The sequence below is a fragment of the Euprymna scolopes genome, chromosome 2 (genome assembly GCF_053919585.1).
Source record: "Euprymna scolopes isolate OS-2025 chromosome 2, ASM5391958v1, whole genome shotgun sequence".
Taxonomy (NCBI): Eukaryota; Metazoa; Mollusca; class Cephalopoda; order Sepiida; family Sepiolidae; genus Euprymna; species Euprymna scolopes.
The window spans coordinates 83,685,173-83,709,320 of record NC_136483.1 but is presented as its reverse complement, the minus strand read 5'-3'; the positions used below and the strand labels follow the sequence as shown (position 1 = coordinate 83,709,320).

Sequence of the window (24,148 nt, the reverse complement as noted above, 5' to 3'; positions counted from 1 at the left end):
AAAAAATATCGGCGAAAAAAGTGACCCCCCCCCTGTAGAAAAGTGCCTAGTTGAAGGGGAAGATATTAATGTTTTTAGCCAATTTTTCGATATTTGTCGTATGAAAGGTCGAACTTTAAAACGATACTGATCTTGGTAAAATCCGTCGCCTCTATTGAAAGTTTAAGGCAGACATGCAAACAGACATACATACATATATTGGTAACTAAAAATTTTCGACCCAAACTGATGAAAAAGCTTGTCCTATCTCTGAATACCCTTTATGTAAAATTTCAAATATTTAGACCAGAAATTCTCTGAGTAATTTGGAAAAGACCGCAGAGGTCAATTTTTTAAAAACTTTGCCCCCTATTATGACCCCTTAAAATTTATTGTTTTGGGCTCAAATTAAGTTATTAAGTTAGATCCATGTCCAAGGAACCTATATCTAAAATTTCAAGTGCGTAAACCCAAAATTGTCGGAGGAGTTTTGTAGCGTTCTCAAAGGTCAAATCGTTTGAGTCTGTAGACTAAAAATTGAGAGAGTTATTGCGTAGGGAAATGTACACACACACACAGACACGTTCACTTTTATATATATATATATATATAATATATATATATATATATATATATATATATTAGCTGAGCTACTTGGCATTGCCTGGCGCCCATCAAACAATTAATTAGAAGTTAGTGTGTGTAATATCTTTCTCGTTTCCTCAACTCATTCCTCTCGTTTTAGTAGCCTGAAAAAATAATGTAATTTATTTATTGAAACTATCCCTTTTAAATGTAATTTTATATTTATTGCTCCAAGCCAACACTAAGTAGAATAAAACAGAATCACATTTTTGATCCTGAGTAATACTGTTCCCATCACTCATGTTCACAATAATACGAAGATGAATTAGTCCAAAGAAACTTTGCACAACTTTAAGTAGAAAAAGATTATTTTACTCCCATTCAGATGCCAAATACAGTAATGTTAATAATGACAATTTTATTGCTCTCTGAAAACACTAAGGTGAACAAAAATTTTGTCTACTGCTTCCTTTTTGCATTTCAATATATTAAGAAGTACCGTATATTTCAGCATATAAGGTGGCTGTACAAAATTGGAGCAAATTTTAATAAATTTACCATATATTGGTTGTATAACACAACTGCTAAATCATGAAACCATGTTTGTTTAGCCTAGGCTAGAGATTGCAACACCTGGTATCTTATGAAATATTAGTTTTTAAAGATGATTTTTTAACTTTAAAGGTTGTCTTATATGCCAAAATATACAGTATGTAATTTTGATAACAGCAATCGTCTGAAGAGAGTTAATATCAATTATCAAAAGTAATATCGCAATCTTAAAATTATGGTTATTCTTATTTAGAATTACACTTATTTTTAAAAACAAAAATACAGAAAAATCTTTGTATATACCTGTCATAGAGCAATGATGTCATATTCCAAAAATTATGTCAATTGATCAAGTTTTTTTTTTTTTTTTTAAAGAAAATCAAACTTTTTTGCTTACTTGGGGGACATATGGTAATCAATATTTTTTAGGTTGCATTAAAATTCAAGGGATGGCAATTTGATTTGACTGTCAAGATTTACTTCTCCATAAGAGTTCATCAATAACTGAAAAATATACTTAATTGCTAAAAATTGTAAAATTTTCTTCAATAAAAAAAACAACAAAAATCTGCTTAATCAATTTACATGATTTTTAGAAAATAACATCTTTGTTCTGCGATGAGAATGTACACCATAAAGATGTTTCTATATATTTTTTTTTCTTTAAATAAGTGTTATTCTAAATATGCACCATGATTTTTAAATCTAGTGTCATCCTATTATAACAGTGGTTTTACTTAAAGTATCCTATTTTCTGATTAACTTGGTTACATATTTAATTCCATGTCCATTAGAATAGATTTATCTTACAAAAACATTAAAAATAGTACAAATTCTAACTAGAATAACTAGACACTCGTTAAAGAAGGATCAAAATGATTGTGTGGGAATAAATGTTTGGTGCTTATTTATAAAGAAGCAGATGTGAAATATGGTTCTTCAAATCATTTAAAAAAAATATTAGTGTACACCTAAAATTATGGAAAATAAGCGAGTAGAATTTTATATAATTAATATATTAATTTACTATTTTAAGTCAACAAACTCCGCATCACAAGACTGCGTGGTGTCTTCATATTAGAGATAATCGTCTATGATGTGCTGGATTAATGCAAATCCCACATTGTCATTTCTTTTACCATTTTTTTACTCTCCTTTTGGTGAGTGTCTATTTATCCAATTTAGAATTTGTATTATTTAAAAAAAAAAAATGTTTATTTTCTACCATCTTTAATTGATAATAGAGAGAAAAAAATAATCAATTTGATATTTTTTTTTTTTTTTTTTAATGAATTTCATTCTCATATAATTGTAAATGTCCTATGAGAAAAATGTTGATTAAAAATCACACAAAACATTTATAATAATCCTTTTTTCTTCTTTTATTAAGGAACGGCCAGATCGAGATAGACGTGGTGGAGGTGGTGGAAATGCTCCCGGTGGAAGTAGTGGTGGTGGCGGAAGAGGCGGTGGTGGTGGTAATACTGCTACTCCAGATCGGAACCGAAAGGACAAAAGGGATGACAATAGTAACTGGCGCCAGAATCGTCGACCAGTGTCAAGGAGCCGAAGTCGAGGTCGACGGCATTAACTATGTTGCATACACACACACACACATCATCATCATCATCATCTTCCTCATTAGCATCATATTAAGAACCTCTGCCCTTTTTATTTCACTCATTTTAAAATCCTCCCCCTGCCCCCACACATGAATAACACGCGTTGGACTTTGAAATAAAACTTAATTTAAAAAATAATTTATTCCCCTCCCACATTCTAACCCTTTTTTTACTTTTTGATATTTTGGATGCATGAAGCTTCTTTGTTTAACTCTATTTTTCTTTCTTGCTCCATTCATAAAACTCTTAAAATGTCAGCCCCAACTTTTTGATGCTTTTAGCATTTAATTTCTGTTTACTTTCTCTCTTGTTTAGGGCTATTCCTTCTAAATTTAATCTTATATTTATGTATTTTATTTCTTTATATTTCTTTTTTTTATTTAAGAACAAAAAAAAAATTAACATTTCTTAAAAAAATTTTCTTTACAAAATTTTTTTTTTTAATTTAAGCATTTTTTTAATTTAAAAGATGAACATTGTTGCATTTTGAGGTTGTATGCATTGATTATTCAGCAGTCTTCTGTGTGTATGGAGGGTAGGTGAAAGTGTGTGCAAGTGTGTGGGTGTGGATTGCCTCTTGTGATATTTTTTGACTTGTGCAACATTTTCTTTTAAAGACAATAATACTTGTAGCTTATAAAGAAAAATCCTCCTCTTTATAAGCACATATTAAAATAGCTAACAAAAGTTGAAGCTTCATTTGAGTAAATCGTCTCGTAAGATTTTTTAACAATCATTAGAGAAATAAATTCAACAGAACAGCAAAGTTATATATTTGATCAAGAGAAAGAATTGATTCTGTGAAACTATTACTAATATTTAAAGGATTTAAATGTCTTATGCTATGTTTTTCTGATGAATGTTGAAAGATCTGAGGAAACAATTTACTTTTGTTACTTTTATTAGCTATTTTAAAATGTTTTTAATCTTTAAACCATTTAGCTCGTCAATATGATAGACAAGAAAGTTTTCAAATTTCAAACATTTTTTTCCCCCTTTTGCTTCTGCATCCAGAGATTGTCTCTAAAAAAGGGGTGGGTGGGGCTAATGAAATACCTTTTCATCTGTTAAAAAACACAATGCACTGACCAATCAAATAGATAATTTATTGGTCGTTGTTCTGTACAGATTTAAGATCTTCATTTTGAAGGTTGTTATTTTAACATTTTTATTGTCCATCTTTTGTGACTCTTGTAAAATAAAAACAAAAACCATTTTTCCTTTTGTAAGTACACTTGTTTTGTTTTTATTTTAAACATCAAAAATTACAAAATCAGAAAAAGAAAATTGTTTTTATGACAGTATTGCTCTTTGCATCTAAAAAATGCATAAAATCCCATGATAGCATGATCATAATAAGCATAGACTAGAATATAGAAAGAAAACATACGTAATATATAACTTGAGTTAAAACATTAAAAAGTTTGTTGAATAAAAAAATGATAGTTTTTGTCTAGCGCCAGAGATATTCGAAAGTATTGAGTTGCAATATAATTTTCCAATAGTGAAGAGGATTTTAATGTCCACCTATCAATAAGTGTGATTAGCTTTAAATTATAAAAAAAAAAAAAAAAAAAAAAGCTAACATATTTTAGAATTTAGAGTGAGGGAATCTGTTACATATAAACTAGCAGGTCACCCTGTGTTGCTCAGTCGTAAAATACGCTTCAATATGATGTTTAATTTATGCAGATTTTGTATTATAGAAGCAATTCTTTGATTATTTTATTGTACCCAGTATGTAGTAGTGGTTTAAAATGTTTAAAGAAAAAAAAAAAACTTTAGTGCCATCAGCTAGAACCAAAACCTATAACCCTCCATCCTTATCTATTACCATCTGTACTATGTCCTTACGCATATAGACAAAAAGTAACGGTAACAGTATAAATTTATACTTGTGCATGCATAGAAATAACACCCTTAGCCAAGTTTTAATTTTGATCCCTTAGCAGCTATTTTTACTAAAAACCAAATTGAATTTCTTTTACAGGTCCAAATCCTCTGTATATCAAATTTCAAGTTTGTCAACCAAAAATTGACAGTAGTTTGGCAGACTGTTCTGTACACGAACAGACAAGGTTACTTTTATATATATTTAGATTTAATGTAAAATGATCCCCTATTTCCAGATCATTTTAGGACAGTTAACATTTTTGTTTTATTACTTTTAGGATGCAAGTTAGAAGCCTAATGAATATTTTCTATTGGATTTGAAAAAAAAAATATATGGCAGAAGGTGATCTGCAGCTATATCATTGCAAATTTTATCAAAAATGTTTTGTCTTTATGATTTTTGTCGTCAGAGAAAGAGTTAAACAATAATGGTACACAATCGACTTAATATTGGAAAGAGGAGACAATAGAAAAATGGAGAATAACTGAAATGAAATTTTTTTAGTTAAGAACACATTATGTTGCCCATATTCCTGGCCAACTCTGAATTATATAATGGCTGTCTGCCAAATATGTAAAGTGAAGTTGATTTATATCAACTTTTTGATGAAGTGCGAGTGTCAACAGGTACAAAATGAATCAAGGATGGTCAACATTTAAAGCAATTTCTTTTCATCAACTGTTGATCTGAAACTTGCCTTCATACTAACACACACATCATCATCATCATATTCTGTTCTGCCCTCTATTGAAGGATGGGAAATCCTTGATTTGAGAGATTGAAGAGTAATGGGATAAATGTAGAGAAGGAAATAGAAGTTAAAATGAAAAGATGTTACACTTAAACTTTTCTATTTTGTTGTCTATACATCCCTGAGCACATTGTTTAGTCGATGAGTCCATGAAAAAATTACAGTTTTTGAGTAAAAACAGACTCTCTTCAACCTCTGTTTATATCTCTGAACAGGCTGAAGAGAGTCTAATATAATCGACCATAGACTGTATTAGATTTGAAACCAATGGAATGGATGTTTTTCATACTTTCTGTAACATATTAAAATATATATATATATATATATATCTCAATCAGGGTGACCCGTGCCCCAACTCTAAGTAGGCTCGTTTTTTGGGTCATCCTGTATATATATATATATATATATATATATATATATACACACACACACACACAGTAGAACTCTGCGATATGATGGCCCTAGGATACGGTTTTTTCAGGTGACGATGTGGAGTATGAGTTTTCCAACCCCTGTTTACGGTATTTGCTCCGCCTTATGGTGTTATTTATAATGTTATTTGATTATGTACTATACTGTACTGTATTTTCTTACTATTTTTTTAATGCCGTATCCTAGGGTTCTAATTTGTGTATGTATGTGTGTGTGTGTGTGTGTGTATATATATATATATATATATATATATATATATATATATTTTAGTGGCCTGACAAGGGAGACAACCAAGCAAAATTCATCCCAAAGCAGCAAAACTAAAGCTGGCTTGCCAGGACACACATATACACACACAAATGCAGACAAATTTGGGCATATTTTATTGGTTGTAAAATATAGGTTCTTTTTTACCAATTGTCATAAAATTTCAACCATAGAATCGTATTATAATCTTCAAGAAGCCTGCAATTTTTCATGTAGTTTCGTCCAATAAGACCAAAGATATGAACATTTCAATATTCAATTTGGCTACAAGTATATATATATATATATATATATATATATATATGATCACCATTTTTGACAATATCTGAGCGACTTGATAAGAATTTAACAAATGAAGGCTTGTTGGAAAGGTAATGACCTGAATTGTATAGTTAGCTATGTGACATTTGCCCTTAAGGTCACACATTAAGGGGATCATCCATCATCCAGAGTCTATTTTTGACATTTTTTTCAGTCATAAAATGCTTCAATCATAGTCATTTATTTTCCTAGTTTTGCATACAAATCACAAAATATCTGATATTTCCTCCAAACGCTTGGCCTTGATAGAGGGGAGACTAAAACTTGCTATTATGGTTTCAAATGATCTGAAATAACAGCAAGGTGAGACTGGATTCTAAATATTTCTCATATGTTATATTTCCCCTGTTTGGTTTTCATGCATAAAGTAACTTTCACAGTATATATATATAGATTATTTGATACTGGAGATATTCATAATGGACGCTGTTTTACAGTTTGTCACTGTGCAGAGGGAGACAACTCTCGTTTACTTAAAGATTCATTTTTTTTCATCTCATAATTTAGAACGCTATATATTTTTTATTAAATCAAAACATTAAAAAAAGAAAGCTGCAATGATTTTTTTTTTTTTTTTTAATATAACAAAGTTGATAACATTAATAATACAAAATGTAGCTTTTTTTTAAAAATGTTTTCATCTAATGAAAATATCGTTGGTTTTCTCTTAATAGTTACGTAAAGACTACATTTTGTATTATTAATGTTATTCATTGTTACAGTAAAAAAAAAAAAAAGTCGCCGCATCTTTAAAGGTTTCATTTTTTGTATTTTCTTTTAAGGTTAAAGACTATTTTTTTTTAAAACCTTACCATAACATTTACTTTTTAATTAAAAAAAAATTGCCACAGCTTTATTTGAAAATTTTTCCATCTAATGCAAATATCAGTTGTTCGTTGGTTTTAGCATCGTGAATTATATGAAAACAGAAACGATTCTCTTAATAGTCGCTAGAGACTACATTTTGTATTATTAATATTTATTATTCTGCAAAATTTCAATGAGATTTCCGTATTCAGCATAGTCGAAAACCTACAAAAGTCGTCATTCAAAAGAAAATTGTGGAGGTGGACCTAATCTAAAAATTTACTGTTTTTTTCATTCAATTGTACAGAATAGGTACGAAACACCCTCTTCTCCCAATGTTAAGAATGGCTTTTTAAATAATAACGTTATTATTTCAGCACGGATCAATAAGTGCACGAGTACCCAATTTCTTTAAAAGCATTCATATTTTCTTATATAAAAACAACTTCTGTAAAAAAAAAAAAAAAAAGGAAAAAACGTGCACTTTCAATCTTTGTTATAAAAGGTTTTCTTGACCTCCCCCCCAAAAAAAAATACGGTAAAAAAAGCAAAGAACAAAACGTTAATCGGTATTCATACAGAGAGTGATCCGTGCTGAAATAATAACGTTATTATTTAAAAAGCCATTCTTAACATGGGGAGGGGAGGGGGTTTGTACCTAATCTGTACTTTAACCTTACAATTGAATAAAAAACATCATAAAACTTTAATTAAATGTGGAAATGCGATTTAAAAAATAGCGCAGATCACTCTGCATTAGCACCGAAAGTACAGAATAGTTAGAAAACATCCTCCTTCCCCATGTTAAGAATGGCTTTCTAAATAATATTAATGATTCAGTACTGTTCCTTGTCTGCTTAAGTTTAACTTTTGTTTATTAAATTGTTAGGTGAAAGTCCAGAATAGTTACAAAATACTCCTATCCCCATGTTAAGAATGGCTTTCTAAATAATGTCATTATTTCAGCAGGGTAGCTTCTCTGCATAAGTACCATGTTTTGTTTTTAAATTGTTAGGTGAAAGGACAGAATAGTTACAAAATACCATCCCCATGTTAAGAATGTCTTTCTAAATAATATTATTTCAGCACGATATTTTCTATGCATACGTACTATCTATTTTTGTTTATTAAATTGTTAGGTGAAAGTATAGAATAGATGCAAAACTCCCTCCCCATGTTAAGAATAGCTTTCTAAATAACGGTATTATTTCAGCATGGTACCTTCTCTGCATAAGTACTATCTTTTGTTTATTAAATTGTTAGGTGAAAATATAAAATAGTTACAGAACACTCTCCCTTTCCCATGTTAAGAATGGCTTTCTTAATAGTGTTATTTCAGCACGGTACCTTCTCTGCATAAGTACCATGTTTTGTTTATTAAATTGTTAGGTGAAAGTATAGAATAGTAACAAAACGTCCTCCCCATGTTAAGAATGGCTTTCTAAATAACGTTATTATTCTATTATTATATTATTATGGTACTTTCTCTGCATAAGTACCATGTTTTGTTTATTAAATTGTTAGGTGAAAGTACAGTACTCATGCAGAGAGTGATCTGTTGAAATAATAACGTTATTATTTAAAAAGCCATTCTTAACATGGGGAGGGGAGGGTGTTTTGTACCTAATCTGTATTTTAACCTTACAATTGAATAAAAAAACATATAATAAAACTTTAATTAAACCTAGAAATACGATTTAAAAAATAGCGTGGACCACTCTTTGCATTAGCACGAAATATTATTTAAGTAAGTTACCAATCCGTAAAAAAAAACTACTTTTACCAACCAATCTTATATCGAAAAACAAAAACAAAACTCAAAAAGCAAGCGACAAACTTTTTTTTTTGCCTTATATAATAAAGAAAAAATGTTCAAATTAAAAAATTTGGAAGATAAACAAATGAATTATGTTTCTTTTTTTTTGTTTTTTTTTTACTTATCGAGTAAACAGAAAATGAAATCTACTTCGTTTCGTCAATTTGTGGCTGTGAAATGAATCGAACCGGAAGTTCAGTTTTATCAACAAAACAGGTTCGCACTGTTACGAAAATATATTTATTTTATTTAATATTTTAATAATTCGCAAGGTAAATTTATTTTAATAACATAAAAACATACCTCGACTCTAAAGACGGGTTGTCTGAAAATTTCAAATAAGTTGGTAACGTAGAAATATGGTTTTATTCACTTATAACGAACCAAAAATTACATTTTTATATATATATAGATATATATATATATATATATATATATATATATATATATATATGGTGATTGTCACTTCTTGACAGAAGAAGACCATCTTTCCCTTCCTTTATTGTTGATTACTCATTCATTTTCATGTATTTTTGAAATTTTATTTTTTTTAAAAATTATATACACTTATACACATATACATATGTACATGTGGAGATGTGATCAAGATGCATTAATTCCTATTTTCTGTGGGAACGAAGGTGGCTCTTCAGACCATCCCTGCTCTTACAGACTGTTGCAAAGGTCACACTTAAGCTGAGATTGAGGGATGCCAACTGATGCAGCTCTACTGTGGACGCTCATATGATGCTCCAGGCCTCCACTTGATTTACAGACCACAGAGCAAACAGAACATCTGTGCCCTGCAATGTTTTCCCCATCAAAGAAAGATTGATCTCCATGTGAATGCTTGTGGCTAGCTAGGCCAGCTCCGGATAAAGTCATTTTACCGTATAAATCACAGGTGTGGTTCTGCATGAAATCCTCCGACAGATGTTTCTTCCGGATATCACGCTTCATTTTTGCATGCTCATATTTTTTCTTCTCAAAACTATCACAGCCATGATAGACCAAGGAGCACCACTTTTTATGATCATTGGAAGCACTTTTCCAACTGAACCCGTCAATACCAAGAGCTTTAAGATTATCTTTGATGTTATCCTTAAAGCGTTTCCTCGGTTTATGTTGTGGACGCTTTCCTTGTATAATTTCACCATAGAACAGGCGCTTTGGCAATCTATCGTCGTCCATCCTTGTCAGATGTCCAGCCCACCTCATCTGGTTGCGTATAATCAACTTCTCGATACAAGGTACGTCAGCTCGCATGAGAACATCCATATCAGGTATAAAAGTGCTCCACCTGATGCCCAGAATGTGTCTCAGGAATTTCTGGTGCACTCTCTCCATGACTTTTATGTGTCTACCATAAGTTATCCAGGCCTCAGAAGCGTAAAGCAGGGATGGTAAAATACAAGATTTATAGACACTGATCTTTGTATGAATAGTTAATCCCCTGTCAGACCACACTCGCTTCTCTAAGCCACCAAAAGCCTTAGTGGCACGCTGTATCCTATAGTTGACCTCAGCATCCAGGGTTCCATCTCTGGCGAGAGTACAATCCAAATACACAAATGTGTCAACCACGGCAAGTCTCTGGTTGTTGACAAAAATATTTGGTTCCACATACAAACTACCGGGTGGAGGTCTGAACATGACCTTAGTCTTCTTAAGACTAACAGTAAGCCCAAAAGATGCACAGGCCCCCGAAAACAGATCCATGATACCCTGCATATCCCTCTCACCATGAGCCACGAGATCGGCGTCATCCGCATAAAGCAATTCACAAACCAGGTGCTGAAAGGTCCTTGTAGAGGCATAAAAACGACGAAGATCAAAGACCCTACCTGTGGTTCTGAAACACAAATAAACACCTAGAGAACATTCCCTAAAGGCATACGATAACATAGTTGCAAAATAAATTGAAAAAAGTGTAGGTGCGAGGATATCGCCCTACTTCACACCATTGTCAACCGAGATGGGTTCCAACAGGCATCCGTTGAAGTTCAGGCGAACCTTCATATTAGTGTGGAGCTCCCTGAGTAATCGTAGAAATTGAGGTGGACATCCCAACTTCCCCAGAATTATCCATAGGGCACTTCTGTTCACCGTATCAAAAGCCCTAGTCAAATCAACAAAAACCTGATAAAGCGGAACATGGTGTTCAGTACATTTCTCCTGCAATAGCCGAGCAGAGAAGATCATGTCCGTGGTTCCTCTGCCTGGACGAAAGCCAAATTTCGTGTCTGTAGACTTAAAATTGACAGAGTTATTGCGTAGAGAAATGTACACACACAGACACACACACAAACAGACACGTTCACTTATATATATATATATATATATATATATATATATATATATATGCGTACTAGTGATAAGTAGTAAGATTATACTTCTAAAAAAAAAACAAGAATAAGTTAAAAATTCTCCAAATTCATACTAGAATTGTCTGTAAAGAACTAACAAAGTTCTTGGTAAATTAAACTGTGACCTTGTTCTGAAGGTTGAAAATATTTATCACCTAATATTTCTACCCTTGCATGTTAACCTCTTGGATTAACTAACGTGTCCCGTTTGAAATTCCATGCAGATTCCTGAGTTCAATGAAGATTTCCGAATTTGACAAGACACCTAAAGTTTTACTTTTGTAAAAAGTGATATTCTCCTGAAGGTTAAAGGTTCAATCCTTAATGTGGGTGACCAAAAAAAAAATACAATTTCGAATTACTTACGACCTCCATCCAGTCATGGCTGATGGAACAAGAGGATGCTACCCCTGTGAAATAAATAAAAGGTTCCACTCGAAATTCCGTCCACATTCCTGAGTTCAACAAGATACGCCTGAAGAAGGTCAGAGGTTACATCGACCGAAACGTTGTGAAAATCACACTCAAGATGGGAAAAGTAGAATATCAGATTGACAAGAAAGTTATTGCAGTTTTTAACTTTTAAATTCAAATGAACATATCTTAACTCAAACAAAATTTTATTATAAGCAACATCAGAATCAACACACTATTGCCAACGCAAAGCAAATGTATTTTTGCCAGTAACATAAAAATCTTGCGCTTTGGTGGCGATGAAGTTGCTGAAGACGTTTTTGATATGACTTAAAACTTTGAAGCATTTTTTACGCTGAAAGTTGTCATTATGCTTGAAAAAGTGGTAGTCAGTAGGTAATAGGTTTGGAGAGTATGGCAGATGATGCAGAGTTTCGTAGCCCAATTCGTTCAACTTCTGCAGGGTCAGCTTAGCAATGTGCGGCCAGACATTGTCGTGGAGAATTGTGCCTTTTCTTTTGACTGATGCTGGGTGTTGTTGCCAAAGTTTCTGATGCATTTCATTCATTTGTTGACAGTATTTCACTGCTGTAATGGTTTTGCCTGTATTCAAAAAACTATAATGGATAAAAAAGATTGCAGACCACCAGTAAGCATGACCTTCTTTTGGTGCAACTCTGGCTTCAGGAATGTCGTGAAGCTTTGTCGACGTCTAACTACTGAGTTGAGCATCGCCGACTGTCGCAAAGAACCCACTTTTCATCGCAAGTCACAACCCGATCGAGAAACCAATCGTTATTGTTGCATAAAAGAAGGCGTTTCTTTTGGTTGTTTTTCAATTCGTGAGGCACCCATTTGTCAGTTTTTTTTTGTCTTTGCAAAATCTTTCGGCCTAGTTTGAATTGAAATAAGACAATTGTGCGATTTTTTTTCCATCTTGTCTTCGACGTTTTGAAAAGAAGACAATTGTTTTTAAGTGACAGAGCGAAAAACGCTGTTTAAAATGATATATAAAGTAAATAACGAAAACTTGTTTGAAAATACATCATTTGAAATCAAAATTAAAAATTCCGCAAGAACCTTCTTATCAACTTATAATACAATACCAAATAGGATTGATGTTCCATAAACTAATTGATGTTCCATAAACTAATTGTTATATTACAGATGCTAAACTACTGACTGACAAACAATATGGATTTAGACAAGCCCGTTCCACAGCAGACATCCTCACCGTGATCTCTGAACGTATATACCAATCACTGGACAAAGCGGGGGAAGGCAGAGCGGTAGCTCTAGATATATCTAAGGCTTTTGACAGGGTATGGCATGAGGGTCTCCTCAGGAAGATTAGATCTTACGGTATCACTGGTAGAATACTTAACATAATTAAATCCTTCTTAGATAAGAGAAAAATCCAGGTAGTCCTCGACGGTCGCACATCTAAACAATATGATATAAATGCGGGAGTGCCCCAGGGTTCTATCCTTGGACCTCTATTGTTCCTGATATTCATAAATGACCTCCCCGACAACATTGCCTCTGAGATGGGTATATATGCTGATGACACTACACTCTATGGCAGACACGACAGGAAGACGAATGAACACATTTCTAAAGAAATGGCAGAAACACTAGAGGAAGACCTCCAATCTGTAGTGGAATGGGGACAAAAGTGGTTGGTCGCGTTCAATGCTGCCAAGACTAAACTAGTTTCATTCAATAATTACAAGAAACCCTCTCTACCACCAATAGCAATGGCCAACGACCCTTTATCTGAGAGTCCATCTTTCAAACTCCTTGGCCTAACGTTCACAGGAAACATGAGTTGGAACAATTACATTGAAGGCATTGCCAGGGCCGCTGCAAGAAAGGTAGGCTCTCTCTACCGTGCTAGAAAACTACTAACACCCGAAAGTATCCTGTACCTCTATAAGGCCACCATTCGCCCATGTATGGAGTATTGCTGCCACATCTGGGCTGGTGCATCTGCTACTAGTCTCTCGCTCCTTGACAAGGTTCAAAAGAGAGTCGCAAATCTGATAGGCCCTGAACTGGCATCTAAGCTTCAGCCTCTGTCCCATCGACGAAATGTTGCATCCCTCTGCCTGTTCTACAAGTATTTTAGTGGTGAATGCTCTGATGAACTGCAATCACTTGTGCCCCCACGACGCGAGCACCCTCGACAAACCCGACAGGCTACTAGATCCCACCCCCACACTGTAGAGGTCCCTAGATGTAAAAGATCGTTTTACTCCAATAGTTTCTTCCCCAGAACCGCAAGACTCTGGAATTCCATTCCAGGTCCCTGCTTCCCCAACAGTACTGACGTGCAGAAGTTCAAGTGTAACGTGAACCGACACCTTGCTGCCCAAATCCCTACATAGTACCCCAGTAGTTGTTGCCCCTGATAGTAGCCCCCTACACCAAAGTGGCAATTTGCCTTGTTTGGGGTGAAAATGTAATAAAAAAAAAAAAAAAAAAAAAATATTAGATTTCTTGAATTTCAATTTTATTCATTAAAACTTAAAATTCTGACAGATCCAAGGGAGATGATTCTCGTTTGCAATAATTTCGGTTATTTCCCTTATAAATTTTCACGGGCGTACTTGTATTTTTAATGATTTGTTTTGGTTTGATTTTCGTCATAGTTTGAAATAAGATCGCTTAACTCCTAAATGCCCTCTATCCCAAATACTACTTCTCCATTACAGGTTAGTCAATTCTTGAGGCACTATAAAACTGAGAGACTTTTGGTCATTTGTTTTTCTTCTCAACAAATAATATCGTTTAGAAAGACGTGGAGTATAAGAGCAACCAACAATGTAATTTATGACTTCAGATTTTGAAATCAGTAACAGACCAACGCCCAACGGTGCTCATAAAAAAGACTGTTACCCACTATTTTTAGCAAGCGTTTGAATTTTTGGAGGATATGGGTGATTAATAATTTCTTTTTCACAATTTTTTTAAATGAACACATAAGAGATCCAACTTTTTTAAATCGAATTTTTTTTATGGTTTGAAAATATTTACCTAGCAAAACTCAATTTTCGTTCATTTTCTTTGAAAACAATTTTCATTGATAATGAATTTTCCACCTTATCGTTTTTCGTAAGAAAAAAAAAAAAAAAAAAAAAAAAAAAAAAGAATTCGTTTCAGACATGACAATTAAGTAGATACCATTGGTTTTATTTGAAATCCAATATTTCGATTTTCGAATTTCGGTCATGACGAAGAAGCGTTAATTAAACTAAAGAATTTTTCTTATTTCCAATTAGTTGAACTTACCAACGTAATATTGGAAATAACACAAAGTTCTTAAGATTAATTCCTCTTCTTTTTTTTTTTTATTTAACTTCATTAAAAACTTCAGTAACAGTATTTAAAAATAATATAAATTCACTTTTTTCGTTTGATTTTAAATTTTTTCTTCTTTAAAGGGAAGTAACTATGTATTTATTTAAATACTATTATCTCCCGTGATTCAAATTTGATTCGTGATTGAAAGTGTAACCTCTCTTGGCGCTGTTTTACTATAGTTCACTGCGCAAAGGGAGACAACTCTCTTTTACTAAGATATTCGTACATTTTTTCATCTCGTAATTTAGGATGTTCGATCTAACGATATTTTTTTTTTATTAAATCAAAATATTAAAAAAAGAAACCTGCGACGATTTTTTTTAATGTAACAAAGTTGATAATTTTTTTTTTTTTTTTTTTTTTGTCTCCGTGGAGTCGGTTTGGATCTATAAAAAGGGCATTTTGCGCCCAAACGAGTCAGTCGACATTTGATCAGCAATCAGCATGCTGTAAGCATCAACATCGATCTCTGTTCTGTTCCCGGGACGTTAAACGCGCGTACGCCATACGATTAATTTTCTGCGTGGAGATGGACTTTCAAAAAGAAGTTGCGGCAAATTTTTCTTTTTAATTGAAAAGTAAATGTTATGGTAAGGTTTTTTTAAAAAAATTAGAAAATACAAAAGGATGAAACTTTTAAAACTGCGGCAACATTTTTTTTTTTTTTACTGTAACAAAGATTTTAATATTAATAACACCAACATCTACTTTTTAACATTACGAAAATGAAAATGCGACTATAGTTGTAGAGGAATTGTAAACGCAGCTGATCGAGTGTCCAAAATTCTTAGATGAAAAAAAAAAAAAAAAAAAAAAAATGAACGAATCTTTTAGTAAAAGAGAGTTGTCTCCCTCTGCGCAGTGGACGATTGTAAAACAGCGCCAGAATTTCTTTACTGTCGTTGGTCAGCGAAGGAGAAATCTTAGTAGACTGGGACGATTTTTAATTCTGTTTCTAATTGAGATTGCCTCTTTTTAAGGATCTTGTTTTTCTCACAAAAAAAAAAAAAAAAAAAAAAAAAGAACTCAACGTTGTGTCTAACTCTGTTCTCATGGGAAGGCAAGTAAATAGGTACTATGTACGACCAAAAATGGTAGAGTAAAGATGGGGGACATAGTTTTGAAAGCCGATTTATCATAGTTTTTTTGTAGGTTTTGATTACTTTTTGATTATCTTTGAAAGATTAAAGACTAAAGTTAATTTCCGAAAAAAAAAAAAAAAAAAAAAAAATTGTACACGCGAAAAAAAAAAAAAAAAAATTATGAAAAATGTTTTCACGGCAAGCCAATTAATAAATAAATTCACTGTAAAAGTCCTTTGAAAGATAAATATAAGTTTTCTAGATCTACTTCAAAGATGATTAGTAAAATTAAGTCCTAAGATATAGAATTAAATAATAATAATGATGATGATGATAATAATAATAATAATAAACACCTTGTTTGTACAAAAATAGCTTAATTCGTCCCCAAAAGAGATTATCTCTTCATTCACCCAAAAGAAAACAAAGTCCTCGTCACATGGATTATACGGAAGCATAAAATCTTAGACAGTCGAAAGACTGTCTGAAAATGACGTCAGGTAGTTAAAGAGAAGTAGAGGGACTGTTTTTCTTTTTTCTCCCAGTTGTGTATCCGTACATTCCTATCGTTAACGTTTGTCTAATTTTTACCATTTTTAATTTAATTATTTTTCTATGTTCCTACTTTTAAATTATAAAAAAAGTTTTATTTTTCAAGATTATATATAAATTATGTTACGCCGAAAGTTTCACATTCATGCTAGCAAGGAAACTATTAGAATCGCACATATAAAAATTATGCGAAATATGTAATTAAAAAAAAATAATAAAGTAGAAATATTTTTTGCAATTATAATTTTTTGTATGAAAATATTAAATAAACAATGCTTAATTCAATAATAATATCGGTAGTTCTAGAAATTAATTTTTCTTCGAGTTATAGTGAATTCATTAATACGAACTTTAGGGGCTTTTTTGTAATGTGCCTGTAAAAATTAATCATATTATTTTTAATTGTTACAATTTACGATGCTTTATTTTCATAAAAAAAGCAAAAATAAATTCATGCATTTTTTTACTACTGAAAACCATAACTTTAGTAAAGGTAGTTTTGTTTGAACAAAATAATACATTTCCACTAAGATTCAAGTAAAAATAATGTGTTCATTATATTCCGTGATCATTATTTGATTATTTCATTAAAATTGGTTAATTTTCCTGATTTTTGGTGAATTTTTAAGTAAGGGAGCAGTCAAAATATTTATACATTATGATCATAGGCATTAATTTTACACGTATCTAATAGATACAAGGTGTCCAAAAAAGTCACTGAATGGTTTTGATTCTTTATTTCTGATGACATATTTCTGTAATTTTAACAATCTTACTAAGACATTAGGACATTTTTAAAAATGCAAAATCAAGCAATCGTTATTCATGAAAAAAATTATGTCTATTAAATGTTGCCCATTTTCAGCTTCGCATGTTTGTGCTCTTTCAAAAACATTATTCATGGCAGATTGCAGAATTTCTGGATTGCGATTTCACTCTCTTATTTCGTTCCTGATGTTTTCCTTTAATTCTTGCAAGGTTTAGGGCTTATTAACATAGAATCTTTAAATCAGCGCACAATGTTCTGAATTGTGTTGTGACTTGGGCTATCTCTTACATGAAAATGCCGTTGATAAGCCGTTTGAGTCAAAACAATTGACCCCTGATTTTGGTTAAACAATTTCACAGCTTGCGAATGTTGTTCAATGCTATTCATAATTAATTTCCAAAATATTATCTGTAAAATGTCTTAAATAGAGAGAAAAAAATAATAATCATTAATAGTACATTGACAAAGATTTTCAACCCTTCATTGACTCTTTGCACGCTCTGTACAAACGTTACCCTGTGAAAGAGACGCGGCGAGACGTTCATAGTGAAACTAGAGTTGCGCAATCATTAAACGTGTCTTTTCTAGCCCAATGTGTGTGTGTGTGTGTTTTAAGTCCAGTGGCAAGGAGAAATGAAACACTACGAGAGAACCATTGCTGGAGTAGGTGGTGAAGGACTAGTATGATTTTAGTATTTTCCTTGTTTACGACCGTAAAAACTAAGCACCCCAAACACTCTCCCCCGTCTCTCTCTAACACAAGTCCAACAAAAACAAATTGTTAAACTTTTCTGATTAATAATACAAGGGACGTTTTAACAGTAATGCCTCTTATTTTTATCCATCTAGAATGGATCAAAGGGGATTACAAATTACGTTGTTATGATGACTGAACCTATGCATTCATAACCTGAAAAATTCATTTCACTGTCGCAGATATTGACGGTGTGAGACTCTAAGAAAGCAAACCCTGTCATAGACGTGCGTCAGAAGCAGAAATGGGTCATTGATTTCGAGGCATCAAAAGAGGCTGACAAAAGTACATTGAGAATGTGATGACTATGTAGAAAAATAAATTCTGGAGCACAACAGGTCGCTCGTTTTAATGGTACCGCTCCTATTTTCGTAACTCTCCAACGTTTTAGTTTTTTTTTAGTTAAAAACAATGAAGGCCGTACTTTTGGAACGCCCCACGTATTTAAGCTACAAAATTTCAGGTTATAATTTTTCCCTAATAATTATAAGCTACTGTCATTTTAATAAATTGTGACGTATGCTCCAAATGTGCACCTCTGCATTGCGAGCGTTTTTTTTTTTGCCCTTTTTTTAAATTAAAAAAAAATTATTTTTATTTTTTATTTATTTATTTATTTATTTTACCTATAACAAAATATAATACTACTTGGAAAGTATTGGCTACTATTTGGGATCATGCCTGACAAGGAATTGTGGGGATTTGAGCAGCAAGATGTCTGTTCACAGAACATCTAAACTGCTGTGGGTTAGTACAATCAGAGAAGCAGGGAACAGGGAGGGAATTCCAAAGTCTAGCAGCCCGAGGGAAGAAACTATTAGAGTAGAAAACTTTCTGGAATAAGGACCTTAACGGTGAAGGGGTGGGAGTTTGATGCTTGTCAGGTTAGTCGGAAGTATGTACAACGAGTGGGCACAAGTGTTATGAGTTAGTGCATCAGAGAATATTGCATTAAAATACTTGTAAAACAGGTACAGGGATGCAACATTGCGGTGATGTGACAGAGGTTGGAGCTTGTTCGATAGTGCGGGATTTGAGACTCTTTTTTGGGCTGTGTCTAAGAGTGAGAGACTAGTGGTAGATGCAACAACCTTGGTGTGGCAATAATATTCCATGTATTGGAGAATTGTAACTTCGTAAGGATGTAGGATATTCTCTAGTGTGAGTAGTTTTCTAGCACGGTTGAGGGAGCCCAAGTTTTTCGCAGCAGCCTTGGCAATATCCTCAATGTATTTGCTTTAATTCATGTTGCATTTTATTAATACATTTTATACTCCCCATCTCTTGTCTTAAGATATCAGTGTAGCCTAACATATGCGCAGATTATTTTGATTTTCCTGATCGTCATGCATAGTCCTATTATTTTAACCCAAATCTGATGTCAATGATTACTTCCTTTCTTTTCACACCGTCAATATCTGCGACAGTGAAATGAAATTTCACAATACGTGATCAGCCATGCCTGATTTTAATGCCTCCTCTCAAACTAACGTTTATCACACTCTTTCATTGGACAACATGTTTTACTTTTATACCTCCTCCTCCTCCATCAATTGCACGAGATGGAATGTGCACAGTCCTTAGTCATATTCTCTTTCCTCTAAAAAGATGTGTTCGAAGATTTGAACTACTTGTGTGGGGTATTAGATACAACCCTACGATAAGTCATCGGAACAAAAGGTTAATCTATAAGGTAAATCAAAATAATCTGTTAGGTTAATCAAAATGCTGGTCTAGTGTCATATGAACCACATAGGTTTCCCATCTTTTCTTAAGATACTGGTAACATTACTTGGCTAATACAATGTTAAGTTAACACGATTACTTGGAAAAAGAATAAAATACTAACTTTAAATTAAGCAATAAAAAATAAAATAATAATAAAAAACGTGTAGAGTTTTTGAGTTTACTGCTGGAACTAAGAAAGAAAAATATTTCTGCTCGAATCGAAATAAATAGTTACTGATGATTCTGGCAGTGGGTGGGTGTGTGAGTGTGTGTGAGTGTTAATATTGGAGGTCAAATCCGAAAGACACGACGGAAGTGCAAACCAACTTCAACTCTACAAGTAGACCCATATCAAATATCCTACAACCACCACTTTTCAAAGGGGAGGTGTTATAGCGATAAAAGGGCACATAATTCTAAATAAAAAAGTTAAGAATTATCGTCTTTTACTCTGAGTTATGGCCCTTTGCCCTGAGTTACATCCCTTGAGTTCAAATGGCCAGGGAAAGACTAGCAAATCTTTCAGTATCGTAATAATGTTTCTACCGTGAATAAAATGTGTCAAAATATATTTCTCCGAACACAACAGAAACTTATTTTAAAAATTTGTATTAGTTTTGGAATAATAAATTGTTGTAATTTCTAATTTACAAAGTTTATATTGAATTACTTAGGAGGTATATTTAGTAAAAAAAACAAAAAAAAAACAGGAGAAAATGCTCAATACGTTAGTGGAGCTTAATATGTTTTTATCATTTCAATCTCATGGATTTTGACTTAAATCATTACAAGTTGTTTCAATAGACAGGACAATAAATTATCCTGTCGATCTCGTCAGACGGTCTAAGCCAAAAAGCAAATGTTTCCAAACTATATTGTCGACCAGCAAATAAAGATTTTTTAGGTTAGATCGTCTGACGAGATCGGCAGGATAATTTATTGTCCTGTATATTGAAACAACTTGTAATGATTAAAGTAAAAATCCTCGAGGTTGAAATTATAAAACACACACACACGCACACACACACACACTCTCACACACACACACACACACACACACACACACACACACACACACACACACACACACACACACACACATACAGGGTGGTCAAAAAGTCAGGTAACATTTTAAAGAAAAACGATATTAGCAATACACGTATATTTAAGTACCATACATTGAAATATAAAATGAAACAAACATGAAATATGTTTATTTTGTTAATTGTCGTCCATTTCTCTCTATCAATCGCTGGAAACGATTAACCACTGATTGTGTAACACGTGTAATCATGTCAGCTGATATCCGCGCAATCTCCTCTTCAATAAATAACTTTAAAGACGCTATTGTATCAGGCTTCTTGCCATAAACGCTATCCTTTACATAGCCCCAAAACCAGAAATCAGGAGGGGTAAGATCCGGAGATCTGGCTGGCCATTCAACTGGGCCACGGCGACCAATCCATCGTTGTGGAAAAATTTCATCCAAGAAATAATATTAAACGAATAGAGATTATAATGGATCATATTGTTTTTTCTACCTTTAACATGTTACCTGACTTTTTGACCACCCTGTAGATAGATAGATAAATAACACTGGTCAGTACTGGTGGTTATGTATATTGGTGTGTATGTCTATTGGCGATTAGTATATTGTCATCACATATATTCTTATCGGACAGTGTATGAAGAGGGGGGGGAGGAGCTAAAGACATATCACTTTCTGCCAGTGTTTCTTACCTACCCATTTTTTTTGAACTCGTGATTTGGCGAAAAGCTGTCGAAGCGAACATGTCAGTAGTAGTAGATGAGAAATAAAAAGTCTACGAACACGAAAATAAGGAAAAGAAAGAAAATGTCCTTAATTGCCGAAGACGACATCAAGTTATAAAGTCTGCCTGACACAAATTTAGATCCTGCCTGAATAAATTTCTGTCGCGATTACGAACGAACAAAATCATCATTACCCGTTCGCATGGAAAGAAAAACGTTTCGAGACCACCCGACCGTTTTACTAGAACTCACCCTCCTTTTTACTGAACCTTATTTCAGAGTACTCTTTATGCCAGCCATCTACATCGTGTTAAGTTAAATCCTTTCTTTTGTACACTGTTTTCAGTGATTGAAGGTAATCGTTTTTTCTTCCTTTGCTCGTTTCGAGCTAGATCCCCCCCCTCTTTGCATCTCTCTTTTATTTTTGTTCTGTAAAACTTTGTTCTTTTAATTATTTGCCGTTAACAAATATTCCTGTTTAAATCATACGTCGGTGGTTTTGCGCTGTCGCATGCTTGTTCTGTTTTCTCTGTCTGTAATACAAGGTGTCTTAAATGGAAAAATCCCGGCACTCTGTGTTCTGTTATTAATATAAAAACCCATAAACCTACAAGTTGATCCCGGATTTAAAAAAATACTTTTTATTATCATATATATATATATATATATATATATATATATATATATATATATATATAGTCATCCACATACAGTACTGTTTCGCTGTTTCATAGCTCATCAATGCGGCTAGACAAGCAACTACCTCAAGCCAGGATCGAAACTCGACCGCCCATATGACAGTCGGAGCTTCTAATTGTTCCGATATATGGCTGCTGCTATGCGGGCAGTGAATTAACAATATTTTGACATTGTCCAAACACCTAAGCTCAATTTGTTTACACAAAGAGCATCGCTTCATACGCTAATGGTAATTTGTATATCACTTCCGAGGATGCTCAATCTAAGATAGGAAGCATTATAGTCGTCCACATACAGTACTGTTTCGCTGTTTCACAGCTCATCAGTGCGGCTGCACACGCACACACACACACACACACACACACACATATATATATATATATATACGTATGTTTGTAAATAGATATATACTTATAATGTATATATTTAATAAATTTATTCCAAACTGCCACACTTAATTAAGCTCGAAAAAAAAGGGATTTGTTATGAAAGGAGACAGACCCCAGTAAGTAAAAGATATTTGGAAAAGGATAGAATCGCACCCAGTAAGCAAGTGTTAAAAAGATAATAGGTATTCAATTTAGGAATGCAACCGATTGTTTATTGTTTTTTTTTTAGAAATAACTGGCTATATTAAATTATGTCAGTTAAAAGAATGGACGATACGAGTTTAGAAATAATGATTAATAAAATAGGTTAAAAACGATACAATTCAATTTAGGAATTTCTTTGTTTACCAAAGGCGTATGGATGCATGTGCAAAGTGCACGTGCAATTTAAAACGTGAGAGAATCACATTGTTGACCGCGCCTCTGACGTCATAAAGAAGGGAATTCCTTATATATTGAGATGGGTTTGAGTCAGTTAGTGAGAAGAAGAGACAGAGTCAGAGAGTGACTTGGTCAGAAACAGTCAGTTAGAGTTAGCTACGTCTTCTCGGAGGCGAGAAGGAAAGATAACACCATGTAATCGTAAAAGCTTGAATTCCTGATACATCAATCATCTGGATGAAGAATAAAGAATGATCATTAATATTTGTAAACTTGTCTTCGTTGTCGTCTTTTGAAAATAAAAGGTAAAGGTTTTAGTTTATCATCGGTAAATGATTCCCTCCAAGTATTTTTTGTCCTCCACCACCATCATCAATAATGTATCCCCTTCTCTGATATAAATGTCATTCCGGTATAAATGTGTCCCCGATATATACACACTCTGATATGTACACCCCACTATGCAACACCTATACACTTTTACAGATTATGAAACTTTATTAAACATTCAAAAGTTACAGAAGTATTCGCTTAATTCATATTCATTTTGTTTTATTGCTATGCCTTATACGTGTTTCATTGAATGACATGAATATACCAAACATATAATGAGAAACTGACTTAAAACTGCATCTTTTACCTGGAGAACTCATGTAAGTCTTTGCTTAGTATAATCATGCCATTCAATGAAAAACGTGTAAGACACAGTAATAAAATAATATGAATGTGAATTAAGTGAATATATATATATATATATATATATATATATATATATATATATATATATATATATATATATATATATATATATATATACTAGCAGAGTGACCAGACGTTGCCCGCGATTGAATG

General features: G+C 33.0%; 1 protein-coding gene across 3 annotated transcripts in view; it reads left to right on the top strand.

Annotated features, from left to right (window-relative positions):
• The window catches only part of LOC145293107 (uncharacterized), a 199,733-nt gene extending 195,766 nt beyond the window's left edge, over positions 1 to 3,967 (top strand). For all 3 annotated transcript variants that reach the window (XM_080139496.1, XM_080139488.1, XM_080139506.1), the window contains one exon: positions 2,507 to 3,967. In XM_080139496.1, coding sequence (XP_079995622.1) covers positions 2,507 to 2,707 — 201 coding nt within the window. In that variant the 3' untranslated portion in view covers positions 2,708 to 3,967. The remainder of the gene's footprint in view (positions 1 to 2,506) is intronic.
• The last annotated feature ends 20,181 nt before the right edge of the window (positions 3,968 to 24,148 follow it).